The 17,241-nt window shown below is 41.4% G+C and overlaps 2 protein-coding genes across 3 annotated transcripts in view; both read left to right on the forward strand.

Moving 5' to 3' along the window:
* The window catches only part of RAB3B (RAB3B, member RAS oncogene family), a 580,278-nt gene that overhangs the window by 92,319 nt on the left and 470,718 nt on the right, over positions 1–17,241 (forward strand). The gene's annotated exons all lie outside the window — the stretch shown is intronic.
* NRDC (nardilysin convertase) overlaps positions 11,857–17,241 on the forward strand; it is an 89,413-nt gene continuing 84,028 nt past the window's right edge. For both annotated transcript variants that reach the window (XM_003482082.5, XM_003127978.7), the window contains exon 1: positions 11,857–12,350. In XM_003482082.5, the coding sequence (XP_003482130.1) occupies positions 12,007–12,350 (344 nt within the window). In that variant the 5' untranslated portion in view covers positions 11,857–12,006. The remainder of the gene's footprint in view (positions 12,351–17,241) is intronic.

Genomic DNA, 17,241 nt, shown 5'->3' on the forward strand with positions numbered 1-17,241 from the left:
CAAAGGGGAACCAGGGTTGCTGAAGGTATTAAGATTGCTAATCAGCTAACCCTAAAATAGGAAGATTATCTTGGATTATCTGGGTAGGTCCAACTTAAACACAAGGCTTTTGTTTTGATAAATGGTTGAGTCAGAGGAAGAAGTAAATGTAGAAGAAAGTCATACAGAGATGCACTGCTGCTTGCTTTGAAGATGGAGAAAGAGGGACAGGAGTCAAAGGATATGAACAGCATCTAGAAGCTGGAATGAGCAATGGAACAGATTCTCTTCTAGAGCCATTTTTTTGGGGGGGTCTTTTTAGGGCTGCACCTGTGGCATATAAGGATTCCCAGGCTAGGGGTCGAATGGGAGCTGTAGCTGCCAGCCTACGCCACAGCCACAGCAACGCCAGATCTGAGCTGAGTCTTCGACCTACACCACATCCCATGGCAAGACCGGATCCTTAATCACTGACTGAGGCCAGGGATCAAACCTGTGTCCTCATGGATACTAGTCAGATTCATGAACCATGACAGGAACTCCCTATAGCCTTTAGAAAGAAATGCAACCCTGCTGACTCCTTAGTTTTACCCCAGTGATACCTGGGTCAGACTTCTATCTGACAAAATTGTAAGATAATATATTTGTACTGTATAAGCCACTAAGTTTGTGGCAATTTGTTGTAGCAGCAATAGAAAACTAACACAATACCTGTGATCATCAGCGTGTCCAGATTTCTTACCTATTTCCTATGGTTGTGTGGAAAAACCATTGGACTTGGAATCTGAAGCTCAAGGTCAACATCTCAATTCTGCTGTTACATAGCTGTGTGACTTCCAGTAAATCACATTCCTCTCTAAATGTGTTTATCCTATGGTGGCACCTACCTCACAGAGTTGTTATGTACATATGAGATAATGGATGTGTAGGTGTTGTATAAACTATAAAGCATGCTATAGATGAAAGGAATTATTTACAGTGCCTAGTAGGTAATTGATATGCAGGATGAGATTAACCATCTTTGACAGTCCTTGGGCTGTGGAAATGTGATTTCCAAATGTAAGCTGGAAGAGTTCCTGCTGTGGCTCATTGGGTTAAGGATTTGGCATTGCCACAGCTGTGGTGTAAGTCACAGGTGCAGCTCAGATATAGCTGGCCTAGAAACTTTCATTATGTCGTGGTGTGGAAAAAAACAAAACAAAACCCTAGGAAGCTAGGTACTTTGGGGAGAACAAGAGATCATACATGATATCTGCTCTTATGTTGTTTACAGTGTAATTATGGAGATAACATATTGATGAGAAGATTTAAACAATAACTCAAAATGTATATGATAATTGCACAAGAGAAGTCACAAGGTTATATGTGATTAAGTGCCAAAGAAGTGATACCAAAAATGTATCTTGGAGTTCCCATCGTGACTCAGGTGGTTATGAACCCAACTAGTATTCCTGAGGATATGGGTTTGATCTCTTGCCTCCCTCAGTGGGTTAAGGATCTGGCATTGCCATGAGCTGTGGTGCAGTTCACAGATGTGGCTTGGATCCTATTGCTGTGGCTGTGGTGTAGGCCAGCAGCTGCAGCTCTAATTCAACCCCTAGCCTGGGAGCTTCCATAAGGCTGTAGTGTGGCCCTAAAAAGCTAAAATAAAATAAAAGACAAGACAAGAAGACATTTAAAAAATGTATTCTAAGTTCAAGTAAGAGATGGATGGAGGGGTGGGCAGGAAGACTCAAAGACAGATGCCAGGCAGAGGAAGGTTGTAGGCAGGATTTTGGTAGGTGGTTAGGTGGACAGCAATTGCCACTATTATACCCACAAAGCACTGTTTTTCAACACACAATTCCAGGAACCATACTTTACATTTAAGACATTAGCAGTCCTTTCCAACATTTCAAATGATATTCTTTTTGACCCCTTTGTTTCCTTTTTCTTTTTTAAAAATTGCCAACTTATAGAAAAGTTATAAGAATGGTGTAAAGGAGGAATATCCCCCCCTGAACTTTAGAATCCCCAAATGATGCCTCACCACCCCCCAAATTATCAAAATCAGGAAATAAACTTCTATGCATATTACCATCGAATCCACAGACCCCAAGTTTAGCCAATTGTCCCAATAATATACTTTGTAGTGATGCATTTAATTATCAAATCTCGTTAGTCTTTAATCAAAACACTTCCTGAATCTTTCTTTGATTTTCATGACCCTGTCTTTTTAAGGATCATATGTAATATTTCATAGAATATTCCTCAATTTGCGTTAGTCTGATGTTTCCTTTTTATTTATTTATTTTTTGCCCCACCCGTGGCCTGTGGAAGTTCCTGGGGCAAGGACTGAACCTGTGAACCCAAACCACTTCAGTGACCTGTTGAACCACACAGGAACTTCCTGATGTTTCCTCTTGATTAGAGTAAGGTTATACATCTTATCAGGGATAGCTCAGAAGTATGCTGGGTTTTTCCTCATTGCAAAGGATTAGGCGGTAACAATTTTAATCAGTCTCATTACTGATGTTGACTGTGTTCATAGATTAAATGATACTCGTCAAATTTTTCCATTGTAACATTGTTCTTTTCTCCTTCTTAACCAACAAGTATTTTGCAGGGAGGTACTTTGAGACCATGCAAATTTCCCATTCCTCATCACATTTTCACCAAGTTAGTACATACACTGATGTTTCTTGATAGAATTATTACTAGTATGATTGCCAAATGGTGATTCTCTGATTCCATTATCTTTGCTAATTCATTATTGTAGAAACAAAAATCTTTCTTTGCTCCCTCTTTATTTCTTTATATCAGTTTAGACTCATGTCTTCCTATTCTATACAACGGACTGTAATCCTTTAGCATCATTATTTATTTTGGTTCTCAAATTGTTCCTCTTCTGGCCCTGGGGGAGGGGAGTAGGAACCCCTTCAAGCTGGCCTCTGTGTCCCTTTGACATGTTTTCATCATTCTTTGACTACTTCCTTACGTTTTGGCATACAAAATGTTCCAGATTCATCTTGTACCTGCCCTGTCCTTGTCTTGGGTATCACCCATTTCTCCAAGGAGCTCTAGTTACTTTCAGTGGAAAATGGCCTTTTAGTGGAGAACAATATTTAGAAACCAAGATGGAGGTATTAGGTATGCTCATTGCTTTTGGGGTGTCACAGCTCCCCCTCTCAGTGAACATGGCTTTAAAATATAGGTATGCATATACATCCTCACATATATATATGCACATAAACATTCACCTCTATATTTACTTCTGTATCTATCATTTAAAAAATAGGAGTTCACATTGACACATACAATTCCAGTCCAATATCACAGCATACATTTTTTTTTTTTTTTGTCTTTCTGTCTTTTCTAGGGCCGCACCTGCGGCATGGGGAGGTTCCCAGGCTAGGGGTCTAATCGGAGCTGTAGCCACCAGCCACAGCAAGGCCAGGTCCAAGCCATGTCTGTGACCTACACCACAGCTCACGGCAACGCCGGATCCTTAACCCACTGAGCGAGGCCAGGGATCGAACCCTCAACCTCATGCATGGTTCCTAGTTGGATTCGTTAACCACTGAGCCATGATGGGAACTCCCACAGCATACATTCTAATTTCTACCTTTCCATATTTGTAACTGCCTTCTTGCACAATGATTTATCTGAGAAATCATGGCTGTATGTAACCAGTCTCCACTGCCACTGCTACCCTCTCCCCTCACCCTCTTTATTTGGCTTGGATTCTGACATCTTGCACCATCAACCCACATATTTACTCTCCTCATACTGCTCATGCTCCAATACCTGTCATCAAGCAACACTTACACACCCGGGCCCAGATACCTAGCTTGATCAGCCCCACCTAGGCAAATTTTAGACTTAATTATTCAGAAGGGAAGGAGAGAAGGCTAATGGAACCAGATGCTTCCTTCTTTTTTTTAAACTGAAGTATAGTTGATTTACAATGTTGTGTTACTTTCAGGTGTATAGCCAAGTAATTCGTGTGTGTGTGTGTGTGTGTGTGTGTGTGTGTGTTCATGGGAACATGTGAAATATATATACACGGGAACTCCCTTGTATCGCATTTCAAAAAGAAGACAGAGGCCAGGGTTGTCAGACAGAAACTCTTAAATTCTTGCCCCTTCCTTCCTCCTAACAACATTTAAACTCTTTGCTGCTCCCATACCTGTCTGTGCTTCTTTCCCTCCAGACCCAATGATAGACACATTCCATTCTATTTTAAGGCTAATCCCCCATTTTTTTCCTGCCTCTCTAAGGATCTTGAAACTTCACTTGTCTCCTCTTTTTCCTGTATTGTACCAGATGCTTTTGTTATTACTGGGGATATGGTGGGTAAAAGGTAGGTAAAGTATCAACTTTCCAATGGACCTTATAAAATAGAGAAGACAGGCAGACAATAAGCTAAAAGACAAATAATATAACTTCAGATAATGAGTACTATTTTATATAGAGTGGTAAGAGAAGACCTCTTTTAAGAGGTAACATTTGAACTGACATACGATTGTGAGAAGGAGCCAGTGATGCAAAATCTAAAGGAAGAACAGTTCAGGCAGAGAAGTAGACATGACGGCCCTAAGGCAAGAACCGCCATTCTATGTTGAAGGACGTTACGAAAGCCAGCATGAATGGAGCAGAGGGAATGGAGGAAGAGTGGAAATCATATGTGAGCCGTATAAGTGATGGCAAACAGCTAGATTTTATTTAAAGTGATGAGAGGAGCCACTGGCAGGTTTTAAAAGGGGAGTATTATGATCTGGTTTCTGATTAATATATTTTATTTTATTTTATTTTATTTTTTGTCTCTTGTCTTTTTCGGGCTGTACCTGTGGCATGTGGAAGTTCCCAAGCTACAACTTAGAGCTGTAGCTGCCAGCCTACACGACAACCACAGCAGCTCAGGATCCAAGCCATGTCTGTGACCTACACCACAGCTCACGGCAACTAGGGATCCTTAACCCACTGAGCAAGGCCAGGGATCGAACCCACATCATCATGGATGCTAGTCGGGTTCGTTAACCACTGAGCCATGATGGGAACTCCTGATTAATATATTTTAAATATCATTTTATGTCTTCACATTCTCCCTTCCAGGCAGAGTCTCAGAATCTGTATCTTTAGATCAGAGATGAGGAACACTTGGCTGGTATTTGTGAGTGAAGAACTTTCATTTTACATAAAGTATTTTTTTAGAGTCATTTACTTTATTCTAAAGTTTGAACATCAAATTCTTCCTAGAACTATGCTTATGGTACAAGAGAGAACTGTTTCTTATGGTCACACAAATTCTTTGCTATGTCGTGCACACATCTGGTCTCTTAATAGAAGACTCTGTAAGAACATGCCTACGTTTTGACCTAGATGCCAAGCTACCAAATGTGGAGCGCTTCAGTGGGCAGGACACTAATAACTAGCGCTCCTAAGGTATAATTGCTTAGAGTGTGGGCCCAGGACAGAATGTTAAATAGTATTTCTCTTGTTACCCATCTCCTCCTTCTGGGCCTTTCCTCCCACACTTAGCAACCCCTTTCCCCACCCCAGGTTTATCGGGCTCTCAAGTGGCCCACAGAATGCTTTAAAAATGGGGAATAAAAACAAATCCATTCACAAAATGGTGCTAGTTTTTCATTCCTTTTAAGGGTATTATTGACAGTTAAGAGGGGGTTTTTGTTTGTTTGTTTGTTTGCTGCATCTGCGACATGTGGAAGTCCCTGGGCCGGGGATCAAACCCATGCCACAGCAGTGATCCAAGCCGTTGCCGTGTGACAATGGAGCCTTAACCTGCTGCGCTACAAGAGAACTGCAACAGACCTAAAGGGGACAATGAATCACTGATGTGGGAATTTTAGACACTAAAATAGATAACTTTGAGCTTGACTTTAACGGACTCACAGTACTCCCAATCTACTCAACCTAGAATCAGTATTCCATATTTCTGATTTATCCTGACTCTCAAATGTAAATGTGGATAATGGGATTAACGGAGAAATTTATCTTTGAATTTTTAGGAGTAAGGCTCAGATTTGTTCCTTTGGAAGGCAGATAGCAATTTCATTGACTAAGATAACTTTCTGGTAGTTCCCACTGTGGTACAGTGGGTTAATGATCAAGCTTGTCTCTGTGGCATTGCTGATTTGATCCCCAGCCCAATGAAGAGGGTTAAGGATCTGGTGTTGCTGCACGGTAGGTCTCAGGTGTGGCTTGGATTTGATCCCTGGCTGGGGGATTTCCACTAGCTGCAGATGCGGCCAAAAGAGGAAAAACAAACAAACAAACAAACAAAAACCAAAAAATTTTGTGAAGCAGGCAGCAAACATAAAAATGAGGTATATTTAATTTTCACTATTTCTGACCTCTCATCAGAAAAAAATGGGGAGAGAAGTGTCACCAAAACTGATGGGATGGAAATTCTTGAGGTGAAAATGAGAAGGAGTGTGAGGTGACTGAAGATGGAAAAAAAGCACTTAAATACTCTTAGAGAGCCTGGGAAAATGGGGCAAAAAATTATAATCTGCATGTCTTATGTTTATTTGGGGCCTTAAGATACTTTTAACTTGCCAATGTCTCAATTTCCTTTAAAGTGGTAATAGCTTATTTTATGTTTTCTCTGAGAAATAGGCTTTACAATAGTTATGAATTAGAGTTCTCATTGTGGTTCAGCAGTAGCAAACCCGACTAGCATCTATATGGTTGTAGGTTTGATCCCTGGCCACGCTCAGTGGGTTAAGGATCCCATGTTGCAGTGAGCTATGGTATAGGTCGCAGATGCGGCTCAGATGTGGCTGTGGTGTAGGCTGGCAGTTGTAGCTCTGATTTAACCTCTAGCCTGGGAACGTCCATATACTGCAAGTGTGGCCCTAAAAAGCAAGCAAACAAACAACCTCCCCAAAGTTATGAATATTCAAAGGGAGGATGGCAAATTTATAAATTATTTAAAATGGGAAAATAGGAGTTCCATCATGGCGCAGTGGTTAACAAACCCTACTAGCATCCATGAGGAGAGGACGCAGGTTTGATCCCTGGCCTCACTCAGTGGGTTAAGCATCCCGTGTTGCCATGAGCTGTGGTGTAGGTCAAAGACGTTGCTGTGGCTTTGGCATAGGCTGTCAGCTACAGCTCCGATTCAACCCCTAGCCTGGGAACCTCCATATGCCACCGGTGAGGCCCTAAAAGACAAAAAAAAAAGAAAATAATACTTTTGGTTTGGAAGTCCTGACTGTGCCACAGGTCACTTGTGAGCTTCACCTCTCCAGGTAGATATTTCTCTTCATAGGCCAGCTCAAAGTCCTCCTATGATTCCTTGAGGGTCTTCATATTTTATATATCCAATCTGATATTTTGTCATTCGAAATGGGGTCAGAATTGTATTGGGCCAAGCAACAAAGAGAAATTTTTCCTGTACATTCTTCTGGTTTCCCTCTGGTAGTTCCATTCTGATAGTTCCTCTTGGTCTTTTGGGGGAGTTCTTCCTCTTCTATAAGCTCCTCAAAGCTTGGTTCTTGAGCCCTTTTCTCTTCACAGTGAGTGTAGGTGATTTTATTAATAGGCTTTGGTTACCACCTAGAAGCTCATAAACTTCACATTGATATGTCCAATTTAGGCCTCCTTCTGAGCTCCAGACCTGGTCCTCCTTTTGTATGGCTCACAAATGACTCAAACATAACATATCCAAAACTAAGTTTAAGCTTATCTTCTCCCAGAACTGCTTCTCTTTCAAAAGTTGTTTACTGAGATACTGGCACCGTCACCTATTTGCCCAGAAAACCAGGCACACATTCATTCTTCCACTATCCCAAACCAGTCAATTCTACCTCCTGAATATATGACATATCTGTATACATATATTTCCACTATTACTCCTCAAATGTGAATCATCACTAATGCCTATATTACTTTAATGCCCTCCTAAGTGCTCTCTTCTTTCAGTCTTGGCCTCACCACCCCACCCCCAAACTATTTTTCACACATCATCCAGAGTGATTTACTTGGAAAACACTTGTGATCATGTCTTCCTGTTTTATTTGTTCAATTATTATTTACTGAGTACCTATGGTATGCCAGACAATAGTCTAGAAGCTAGGAACCCCATGATACCAAAAAATACACAAGGTAATGTCTTCTTTTTATTCTTAGGAAGGTTCTATATAATCTCTCTCTCTCTTTTTTTTTTCCCCTTGCTTTTTAGGGCCGTACCTGTAGCATATGGAAGTTCCCAGGCTAGGGGTCGAATTGGAGCTGCAGCTGCCGGCTTACACCACAGCAACGCCACAGCAATGCCAGATCCGAGCCTTGTCTGTAACCAACACTGTAGTTCATGGCAATGCCAGATACTTAACCCACTGAATGAGGTCAGGAATCCAATCTGTATCCTCATGGTACTAGATGTGTTTGTAACCCACTGAGCCACAATGGGAACTCCAGTTCTGTATAACCTTGATTACTGACTCAATTCTCCTTTGCCCCTGAATCACTTACAGTTTAGCCAAATTGACCTTTCTCAGAGTTTTTGAACAAGTATATTCCTATATGTTCCTATACCCATTCTTACACAATTTTCAAATGTTTGCCTAAGTATCTCTTGTTTATAGAGAAACTCTCTGACCAAACTAGATCCCTCCGTATTTCTCTTTCTAGAAACATTCTCAATGATGAATTTTTAAAATTGCATGCTTATTTAATGTCTCTCCAACTAGTTTTCTTGTAAGCTCCAACAGAACAGGAAAATTTCTTTTTTATTACTCTATTCTGAGTGTCTGAGACATGTTAGGAGCTCAATTTCTTGGTTCAATGAGTAAATAAAAATGCCTCTCTATAGAATGTTACATATTTAAATTTTCTGTGACCTGTAAGATTTGGAGGCCTCTTTATAAAGGGAAAAACTAACAGGTCACACTTTAGGATGTGGCCTCTCTTTGTTTCTCGTCAGAAAATTCTAATTACTGACTGAATTTGAAGACTTTTTTACTGTAAGCAGATGGGGTAGGGAGTCCTTGGAGGAAAAGAATTAGATATAATTATTTGACATAAGAGAAGTCATTTTGGACTAAGTCTGTGCTGGCCACAATATTTGCCCTTGAACTGGTCTCAGTAATTAATGAACTTCAGGGAACAAAGCGATGCAGAAACAGAGGAAAAGCAGTCAAGAAACAACAAAACAGTGTCCTAGTTCCTCCTCCAAGGATATACATATCAAGCTGATACTTATCTTTGAGTTGTTCTATAGGAACTAACCTCTGTACCCCCTCTTGGAGAATGGTAAATACATGATAAGACCTCAGACTGGTAGGAACCTAAGGAATGATGATGATGTTAACATTTTTCAGTCTCTTGTGACTTGAATCAACTAAAGGTTGGACCTTGTCAATCTTTGCCCCAATTCAATATTGAATTCACCTCTTCTCAAGCCCCTTCATGAATATGCACATACCCTTTATGAATATGCATGTAACCTTAGCTTAAAACTTACCCAATTTTGCTGGGGAGACACTGCTTTGGGAAAGATTCCCCAGTATTCTTACTTGTTGCAGCTAATAAATCCTTCCTTCTCCTGATTTTTGGCTTAGTTGTTGTCTTTTGGTTAGATATCCACCAAAAGGCTAACCCAGTTGTGGGGAATCATTATTGGTAGTGTGTTATTATTGCTTCAGAGAGTTTAAGAAAATAACACCCCAAAATACACATATCACTTCAGGTATTTATTCAACAAACATGACTGTTTTACAATGTGCTGGGAAGCTATGTTAGGGGTTAATAATAAAGTAAAAACACGGCTTTAAAGGAGGGCAATCTAGTGGAGTTGCTTGGTTTAAAAATTGATAGGTTCTTGAAAACCTGTTTTTTTTTTTTTTTTTTTTTGTCTTTTTAGGGTCACACCTGAGGCATATGGAGGTTCCCAGGCTAGGGGTCCAACTGGAGCTGTAGCCGCTGGCCTACACCACAACCACAGCAACGTGGGATCCGAACTGCATCTGTGACCTACACCACAGCTCACGGCAACACCTGATCCTTAACCCACTGAGCGAGGCCAGGGATAGAACCCGCAACCTCATGGTTCCTAGTCGGATTCAATTCCCCTGTGCCACAATGGGGAACTCCATATTGGGATATTTGAACAATATTTTTCAATTAATTTATTTCATCTGCTGCTCTACTTCAGGTTTCATAATTTTTTTTTCTTTCTTTTTCGGTTTGTGTATTTAGAGCTGCATCCATGGCAAATGAAAGTTCCCAGGCTAGGGGTCGAATCAGAGCTGCAGCCACCAGCCTATTCTACTCCACAGCCACAACAATGGCCAATCTGAGAGCGCATCTGTGACCTACACCACAGCTCAAGGCAACGCAAGATACTTAACCCACTGATTCAGGCCAGAGATCCAACCTGAGTCTTCACGGATACCGGTTGGGTTCGTTACTGCTGAGCCACTATAGGAACTCCAGATTTTACCATTTCTTTTCTGATTCCTTGGGCTTCTCCTTCCCAACTCTTTATTTTCCTATCCATCATCATTTCTTGTCTTAGCATTCCCACCTCCGCCCTTTTTGCCTTTTTAGGGCTGCACCCACGGAGGTTCCCAGGCTACAGGTCGAATTGAAACTGTAGCTGCGGGCCTACACCAGAGCCACAGCAACACCAGATCCCAGCCATATCTGAGACCTACACCACAGCTCACAGCAACAGTGGATCCTTAACCCACTGAGCAAGGCCAGGGAGTGAACCTGCGTCCTCATGGATACTAGTCAGATTCCGTTTCCCCTGAGCCATGAAGGGAACTCCCTTAGCATTCACTTTTTAAAAATTATTTTATTCTGTTTCTCCCCATTTGAATGCATGCTCCAAGAAGGCAACAATTTTTGTTTTGTTCATGATTGTCTTCCCTATATCTGGAGCTGGGGAGGCCTAGAAAAATGTAAAGACCTAAAACAATCATCAAGATATCTCTGCTTCAAGTGCTTCTGCATTCACTCATGTTTCTTCCTTTTGTGTGCTACAACTGCTTATGCCAAGGTTAGTAAATCACACACCTAGTACCACATCAGTTGCTTTTTATTTTCCAAGTACGTCTGTTTCAATCACATCTTGCCCACCAACGGCCACTGAAGGCAGGAAAAAACCTTGGGGAAACGGACTTAAGGGACAGGAGGTGGCTGCTCAGCGAAAGTTGGCTAACAACACTAACTGTGGACTCTAGTCTCTGGGGGAAGCTCAAAATGTTTTCGCATAGAAGAGTGAACACATTTACACCGGTCTTTTAAACACTTAGGCGAAGTGCACGACGGTCTAGCAAGCTGTAAGGAGGAGAAGCACGGCGGCTATTTCTCCGGTTCCGCTCAGCTCCACTCCCACGCAGCTTCCATCCGGCTGCAGAAAAACACTTCCGGCGTTCTGCTTTTTACGTGCCGAGTCACGGCCAAAACTCCACCCAGGTCTGAGGGGCATGATACGCAAAATACGACATGAGTGGGGGGAGGGGAAGCCTGGGAATTAATTTTCTCCACTCGCTTAGCGGTTTTCTCATCCGGGGAATATTTCTCTCGGAGCGGTGGAGCACTATTCAGCTGCTACCTCAAGCCACCTCCCCTCTTCCGTCATAAACGCTGCGCAGCCTCCCAGGCGCCGTTCTCCCGTCGTCCTCCGCGTCCCTCTCTCCGCCTCTTTTCTCTCGCCCCGCCCACTCCGTGTCCCGAAGAGCTCTCTGCGTGCTGCGAGATGCCGGCCCGGTCTCTTTGGTTCTTTTTTATTCCTTGTTCCCATTGGTTGATCACATGCACATGACTTCTATCTTGCCTTGTTATTGGCTAAAGTCAGTTGCGTCATCGACGGCGGGAGGGTGGGGGGGATGAGGGAAGTTGGCTTGGGGGAGACCGGATTGGGGGAGGGGTTCAGGCCTGTCCTCCCCGGCGGCTGCGGCAGCACCAGCGCCGGCCGCCACCGCCTCTGGAACGCGGAGGAGGAGGAGCGGCTGGAGAAGTAGGAGGAGGAGGAGGGCCCTAGGGAGCGGGATGCCCATTACTCCGGCTTGGTGGTGAATGTTGAGGAGAGTCACGGTTGCTGCAGTCAGTGCCACCGGGAGGAAGTTGTGGTGTGAGGCCGGGCGGGAGCTCGCGGCGCTGTGGAGAGTAGAAGCGCGGGGTCGGTGCGAAGACTCCGCGGCTGCCAGACCCTTTCCTACTCTGACCATGCCTGGGAGGAACAAGGCGAAGTCTACCTGCAGCTGCCCTGACCTGCAGCCCAATGGACAGGATTTGGGCGAGAGCGGCCGGGTTGCCCGTCTGGGAGCCGACGAATCTGAGGAGGAGGGACGGAGGGTGCCTGTCAGTAATGCCGGAGACCCTGAGATCGTCAAGTCTCCCAGCGACCCCAAGCAATACCGGTGAGGGAGGAGGCTTAGACCAGGGAGGAAAGCAGGGCGAGGGCCTCAGAGTGGCCGCTGTGGTCTCTTCTTGTCTCCGAATCTTCCGAAGGAGCACCAGGGGCACATTCCCAGCCCCAAAGCTTCCTTGGATGGAGGTGTCAAGAGCAGTTAGAGGCTTCCGTGTTGTGTGAGCTGGACGAGGGGGAAAACTTGGGTTCCACAAGGAATCTGGATGTCAGAATGGGCAGGGTTGTTGGAATAATTTTGATACTCGCTAAAGCAAGAATGGAGGTTTCTCTGAGGAAAGCAGGCTGGATGGGCGGGGGGTGGGGTGGGGTATTGGTATTATGAGGAAAGGTTCAAGGAGCTGGAGATTTTAATTTTGGAGGGGATATTTAAGGGAAATACTATCATTATCCACAAACATTCCAGGTGCCCGTAGATGAAAGAGGGGTAAAACTAATGGGTGGAAGTTACTGGAGGGTCATGTGGCTTCAGTAAAACAACTTAGGCATCAGAGTTGGCCTGAAATGAAGTGACTTACTTCCATGGTTTTTTTCTCAATGCTCGAATGGTTGGGTGACATCTTCCAAGAATATATTAGAGAGGGCTTGAGTCTCAGTTGGGTGAATCATAGAAGATTTGTAAGGTTTCCTCTCATCCCGCAATTCTCAACTTTTGGTTTGTATCATAATCCTCTAAACATCTCTAATATCTGGAGGCTCAATCCCCACCTGAGTATATTCTTCGCAGGTAGCCTATTCCATAGAATGTCATGACTATAATTATTTTAAAGAGAGATCATATTGCTTAGCTTCATTTTACAAGTTGAGGAAATTGAGATCCAGAGGGTTTGCTTCTTGCTCAGAATTACATAGCTAAATAACAACAGAGCTGGTATGAACACGGTGTCCATCTGACACTAACTCCAGTGCACCATTTACTGATTTTTTTTATAAAGTTCTTACTCATATTGAGTTGAAAGCTAAAGGATTCTTTCTAGGTTTTAATTTGTTATAAGCCCCTACAGTGTTAGAGCAGGAAAGAACCTTAAAGATAATCTTTTTCATTCCCTACCACCCTCAATAGGCAGATGACTGAAACTAAGGTCTAGAAAGAAGTGATTTAGCCCCAAGTTGAAGACAGACCTAATTTTTTCTTACTAGAGATTAACAGTTTACAACTCTGTACTATTCTTCCCTGGCTGCAGATCTTTATGGATGGGCCAAATTTTCTCTTATCAAAGACATTATATTAGTAATGATGTAATGAGCAATTTGGACCTTGATAAAAAGAGATTAACAGTTCACAACTCTGTACTATTCTTCCCTGGCTGCAGATCTTTATGGATGGGCCAAATTTTCTCTTATCAAAGACATTATATTAGTAATGATGTAAATGAGCAATTTGAACCTTGATAAAAGGTATTTAGTTTTTGCCTTCCAGTTTAAATAACAGCTTCAGTTTTTTTCCTGCCTTTTTAAAGTTATATAATAAAAGTAATGTTTATAGAACATACACCACATGTCAGATACTGTTCTAACTGCTGTGGATGTATTTTTTCATTTAATGACCTCATTTTGGGCAAATTCATTCGAAAAACTCTTGTCTTACTGTGTCTTAGGCACTGAGCTATCTTAACTCTTTTCTGAAACTTGGTTGAATATAACTTGATAAATGATATTTTATTCTGGTACCAGGCATACAGAGGTGATTAAAACTGTCCCTGCTGGGAGTTCTCTGTGGTCCAGTGGTTAGGACTCAGTGCTTTCACTGCTGTGGCTTGGATTCAGTGTCTGATCTGGGAACTGAGATCCCACATCAAGCTGCTACATGCCTTGGCCAAAGAATTAAAAAATAAAACATTCCCTGCCTTCAGGGAACTTCCAAAGTAGTAGAGGGACACAGACATATAAAAAAGGTATAATTAGAGCACTAAAGTTTGATAGAAACTGTAATAGAAGTGTGTGCTAGGTATACTGAGGAATAAAGTAAGGAGTGGTAAACTCCTTACTGGGGAGAAAGTTGGAAAAGACCTTCAAAAGAGAAGATAAGACTTAAAAAGGTATTTTTGTATGAGTTGTTGCATTTCCACATTTTTATGGACCTTTGCCAAATGATGGTCCTTCTTAGTGTCTCAGTTTTTGTGTTTTGTTTTGTTGGCCAAGATTGTGGCATGTGGAAGTTCCTGGGCCAGGGATCAAACCTGTGCCACTGAAGGTCCTGAGCCACTGAGTGACAAAGGCTGGATACCTAATCCACTGTGCCACAAAGGAACTCCTCACTTTTCTTATTTTGTCTTTTTTGTCTTTTTGTCTTTTTTGTTGTTGTTGTTGTTATTGTTGCTATTTCTTGGGCCGCTCCTGCGGCACATGGAGGTTCCCAGGCTAGGGGTCCAATCAGAGCTGTAGCCACCGGCCTACACCAGAGCCACAGCAACGCGGGATCCGAGCCACGTCTGCAACCTACACCACAGCTCACTGCAACGCCGGATCGTTAACCCACTGAGCAAGGGCAGGGACCGAACCCGCAACCTCATGGTTCCTAGTCGGATTCGTTAACCGCTGCGCCACGACGGGAACTCCACTTTTCTTATTTTGAAGTGAAAGGGGTTGATTAAAAATACCAGTGTTTTCCAGGAGCTTTCTCTCCTTTCAAAGGAGCACGTCCACTTTTATCTGTTTTACATACTAAAATTTTCAGTTAGGCTTTTAAAAGAAAAAGTTTGTACTTTAAAATAAAGGTGGAAAATTGTGATACTAGATGATATATACGGATTTACCCAACCTAAAGTTAAATTCTCTTGATTTTGTTGCCAGAAGTAGACATGAGGCCCAGAGAGCTGAATTATCCTTCCAGGATCTGCTCAGGTGTTATCTCTGTGAGGCCTTTCCAGGCAGAACTAATCCCCTTTTTCACTCTATTTCAGTAGTACCTTGTACACGTCCATCATAATATAATTATATGTCTCTTGAATGTGTGAAAAAGCACCAGAGGCAAACCTGATTAAAGGATTATTTTGGTGAAATTATCATCCTGAAATATTTGCTTATCAGACTGCATTTATTAGGCAATAGCTTGTGGAATTTTACTTCTGTTTGTGTAAATTGTTTTAAGCTTCTTTGAAATGTTAATCATACCTCTAGGACATCTATTCTGCTTTTTAAGTGATCTGTATAAATGCCTGTGATTGTTGATTTCTTTCTTTTCTGGAAAGAAAAAAATATGCACACACACACAGGATTCTTTCCCCCCTCCCCCCCGCTGTAAAGTAGGCCTTGAGAACTACTCAAGTGGAGGTCCTCTAAGAAGTTGCAGGGAAAGTAGTGGGAAGGAAGGCTTTAGTGGTTAAGACTTGAAATAGTGTAGAGAGTGGGTGAAGTATACTTGAGAAATATTGAAAGAAGCTGTGAGTTCTTGAGCATGAAAAATGATATAATAAAGCAGCGTTTTAAAATTAATCTGAAGGTAGTAGCTTAGATCCACAGAATGTGGCAAGACTTTTAAGAGGTAATTATAATTGTGTACTGAATGGTGTGCACTCATGTATATGGTACTAGTCTTTCTCTAATTGATGTGTTCTCCTCTTCACTTTTTTTTTCCCTTTCCTCTTGTTAACCCATTTAACAAATGTTTGCTAGGCTAAAACTCTATAAATCCGGAGATCACATCTGTTTTGTTCACTCACAGCACATCATAGGCTCTCAAATAGTATTTGTAGAATGTATAAATGCACGAGTGCCCGTATGCTAGGCATTTTCATGGAACTCTTGAGGATATTCTGCTAGAAATTTTTTCAAATTTGTGTCCTGGCCAGTTTTAAAATAATTACTTGATTTTTCAGAGAAAACAAGTATGAATAGACAGGTTACAGAGAAAAAGAAGTGAATTATGCCAATAGTAATAATATGAAAGGTGATATTGTACTATATTTAATTCACGTAGATCAAATTTGTGTCCTGGCCAGTTTTAAAATAATTACTTGATTTTTCAGAGAAAACAAGTATGAATAGACAGGTTACAGAGAAAAAGAAGTGAATTATGCCAATAGTAATAATATGAAAGGTATATTGTACTATATTTAATTCACGTAGACGCTTGTGGTGGTTGGCACATTAATAAGCATTCAGATGTTAGCCATTGTTTTAATATGTTCACAATTATTAAATGGTATTTGCAGCACTATAATAGCAAAAAATTGGCAACAATTTTATTATCTGTTGGGTGGCTAAAGATTGTTATTATGCCATTCTGCAGTGAAAATAATATATTAGCTATAAGAATAGGTAGGTGGTTTTATATATTGATATCGAAAGGTGTCCTATGACTTGTTATTAAGAGTTAGTTGCAAACCAAAATATATTGCATAATTCCATTTTTATAACAAAAAAAACCCAGAAAACAATACCTCCCATTGTATGTTTACCTGAAATGTAATTTTCTATGTTTAAATATGTGTAGAAATGACTAGAAATGATATTCAGCAAACTTACTTCTCTAGGGAAAAGGATACACTTGGGTTGTTTACTTTTTAGTAATTAAGAAAGATCATCAATAAACAAAAGTATTACATGATCCTTGTAGGAAATTTAGATAACAAGAAAAATTTCATATTCTCTATAATCATTCTACCCAGCATTAACCACTGGTAACCTCTTTTTATAATATTTATTCCTTTTTGTTATGAATTTATAATATTAAAACGTATGATATTTAATGTTGTGAACATTTTCTTATTGTTTTTCTATATATTTTGTCTACTTAGATGTCCATGGTGCAGATATACCATAATTTAATCATTAGCATTTTATAGGATATTTAGATTGTCAAATTTTCTTTACCTTAAAAGCCTGTTTATTCTCAACTGAATCCTTTGGGTGTAGACCAGTCATAATGGGTTTGGTAGTTG

This window comes from Sus scrofa, chromosome 6, assembly GCF_054392235.1.
Source record: "Sus scrofa isolate SSC_HxYL_T2T_F1_AM1 chromosome 6, Sscrofa_HxYL_maternal_Yorkshire_Landrace_v2.0, whole genome shotgun sequence".
NCBI lineage: Eukaryota > Metazoa > Chordata > Mammalia > Artiodactyla > Suidae > Sus > Sus scrofa.